The sequence below is a fragment of the Eptatretus burgeri genome, chromosome 3 (genome assembly GCF_056783735.1).
Source record: "Eptatretus burgeri isolate ZD-2024b chromosome 3, Ebu_testis_v1, whole genome shotgun sequence".
NCBI classification, from domain to species: domain Eukaryota; kingdom Metazoa; phylum Chordata; class Myxini; order Myxiniformes; family Myxinidae; genus Eptatretus; species Eptatretus burgeri.
The window spans coordinates 8,632,026-8,634,525 of record NC_140963.1 but is presented as its reverse complement, the minus strand read 5'-3'; the positions used below and the strand labels follow the sequence as shown (position 1 = coordinate 8,634,525).

The 2,500-nt window shown below is 43.7% G+C and overlaps 1 protein-coding gene across 4 annotated transcripts in view; it reads left to right on the top strand.

Moving 5' to 3' along the window:
* Window positions 1-2,500, top strand: part of LOC147029374 (triple functional domain protein-like) — a 497,357-nt gene that overhangs the window by 436,435 nt on the left and 58,422 nt on the right. For all 4 annotated transcript variants that reach the window (XM_085872379.1, XM_085872381.1, XM_085872378.1 and 1 more), the window contains 2 exons: window positions 982-1,003; window positions 1,167-1,326. In XM_085872379.1, coding sequence (XP_085728505.1) covers window positions 982-1,003; window positions 1,167-1,326 — 182 coding nt within the window. The remainder of the gene's footprint in view (window positions 1-981; window positions 1,004-1,166; window positions 1,327-2,500) is intronic.

Sequence of the window (2,500 nt, the reverse complement as noted above, 5' to 3'; positions counted from 1 at the left end):
ACACTGCCCTGCATGGGAAACACAAGGGTGACCACTGACAGCTGGGTCGAGATTCAAACCCAGTCGGGACTGCTCAAAGCAGAGTGCACATTCAGTTCGTTGAAGATATTCTTCCAGCTATTCCGTTCGTTCCTCAAGGGCTTCAAGTCAGCTGTTCACCACCATCTCTAATCACCCTCCATCCATACTCATGATCTCTTCTACCCCAAATGCCAATGACCCTCCCCAAGCTTATCTCTTTCCAGGTTACTGGATTTCCCCAACCCTCTCCCCCTGTTCCCTCACTATCATCTTCATTATTATAAAAGAAAACCTTTTTGTTTATTTATTTTTGTTCCACATTCTGCTTCGTCCCCATTTTTCCCTTCCACTTCTTGAGAGTTTGCGCCTGTATCCATCTTGTCCACCCGTGTGCCCTTCCTTACCCCTCTTTCTTCCACGCATCGCTTATTTCTCTCCCTCTATTTTGTCCTTTTATCCTGCTGTTGGTATGTCTCCCTCCCTCTGTTTTTACTCTTTTTGTTCTATTATGCCTGTTCTATTTTCTTGCTCCGCAACACACCTTGACTCTGCATACAAAATAATCCCATCTTACCCACTGAAAGTTGAGAAGAGGTTGAAAATCGTTTCAGCCCAAATGCCTCATGTCAATCACCTTGATGGATAAAACTGCACATTGAGAGGCTCCAGCTATTCGAAGGGAATCGACACAACGAACCGGCTATTAGATGGTTCACTTGGTACTTGCCCCCTCACCGAGGTCCTATGGTCGATTTGTACGTTCTAACCACTGTGGGTCTCTTCCAGGGTTTCTGTTGTCTCGATTTACCATCATTATGTCTTTCTTTTACATCCTTCATTCACGATCTCTTATATTTGAATAACGTTTGTTTCAAACCGAATAAAATACAATTGTCGGACCATTTGTGAAAACATGACATTAATTTTGAATCTTTTTTGTGTTTTTAAACTTTCCTCCAGCCTTTGAATCCAAGCAGATCAGGTTAGTGTTGCTCTTAAATTGCGAGTTAGAACTTTGCTTTTTGTAAAATAATTCACAATATTGTTCATTGCCCAATTTAATCATTGATTTTATAACTGAACACTTAAACTATGTCAGTCCAGTTTTATGCTTCTAAAGTTTCACACTTTTTCCTTTGTACTAGAATCAGGTTTTTTGGAGGTACTGTCGGACGTCTTGTGTGCTGAAGGAGAGACGGCTACCTTTCACTGCCACCTGGCACCACAGGTCACAGCATCTGTGAGCTGGAAGAGCCCTGGCCAGACAATACTGTCTTCTAGTGACCATTACTCCATAAGTGGGAGGTACTTTGATAACAGGATCACTATTTTTATTACTCGCCTTGCATTATTAATGAGTGTCTTATGAGAGATCAACCTGTAAAAGACCATCAGCAGATTACACATTTACAATTTACATTTACAAGTGGTAGGTTTGGGGTGGGGGGAGCAGGGGAAGGAGAATTGGGGCCCTGACCATTTGATGTGTACAAATGGGAAGCTATGTTGGGGGTAGCAGAGCATACAACCCATGACTCATTGTTGATAGGGTAGCATGGTGGTCGGGAAGCATACGTACTACCTGCCCATGAATCATTGTTAATATTAAAATCTTATTTTCTTTCATCATCTTTTGGTTTTGGATGCATTCTGAGCTGATTGGTCATGATCAACATTTCTTGGTTTGATCATTTGTTCTGAGGGGGGTTTCTGACTTGACCTTGACGTTTGTTTGTAAAAGGCAGAGCAATACAAGTTGATAAATAATTTTTGAGAGAATTTGTCTTTCCATGAAAGGCATTGAAAACGTTTTATGAACGAGATGCTCACAATAGTCTTTAGACATCTCATTTTCAAACATATTGGTACATTTGTGGGGGTAGGGGGGAGGTTTGATATTCCCATAGAGCAGATAGAAATGTATAGACCAGCATGGTTCATGCATGAGTAGTTAGCCCATCTTGATGTAATAAGTAGGGACACGTCAGCTTATAGATGTCTTGTATGTGCACCATACAGGTGGTAGTGCAGGTAATAATTTGTTAGGGATTATGGTTAAGGAAATTGTGTGTATAAATCCCGATGTAAACCTCTACCGGGGGTGCCGGGAGACTTTGCAAGAGGAAGAGACGGGTGGAGCTGTGAACGCCTCCAGGGGCAGAGTGACAGATGCCTCCCAAGAGGTGGAGCATTGCCCAGGGAGAAGAGGGCGGAGCCATATCGGGGCAGTTGGGTGGGTGTGAGGAAGTTCAAAAAGAGTCAGTGAGGCACGTCAAAGTCGGAGGGGAAAAAACGGTTGAGGTAAAAACTTAAGGGAGGAGAACAAGGCTTGTGAGAAGTTGGCAGAGTCCGAGGGGAGTTTTTAGGAGGCTGTCCTGCCTGCCAGCCTTATTGGCATTCCTTCCTGGCTCCGTTTGTGGGTCTTGCCATCTGCCATCACCGTCTGCTCACCTCACAATCGCCTGCTCACCCACCGGAG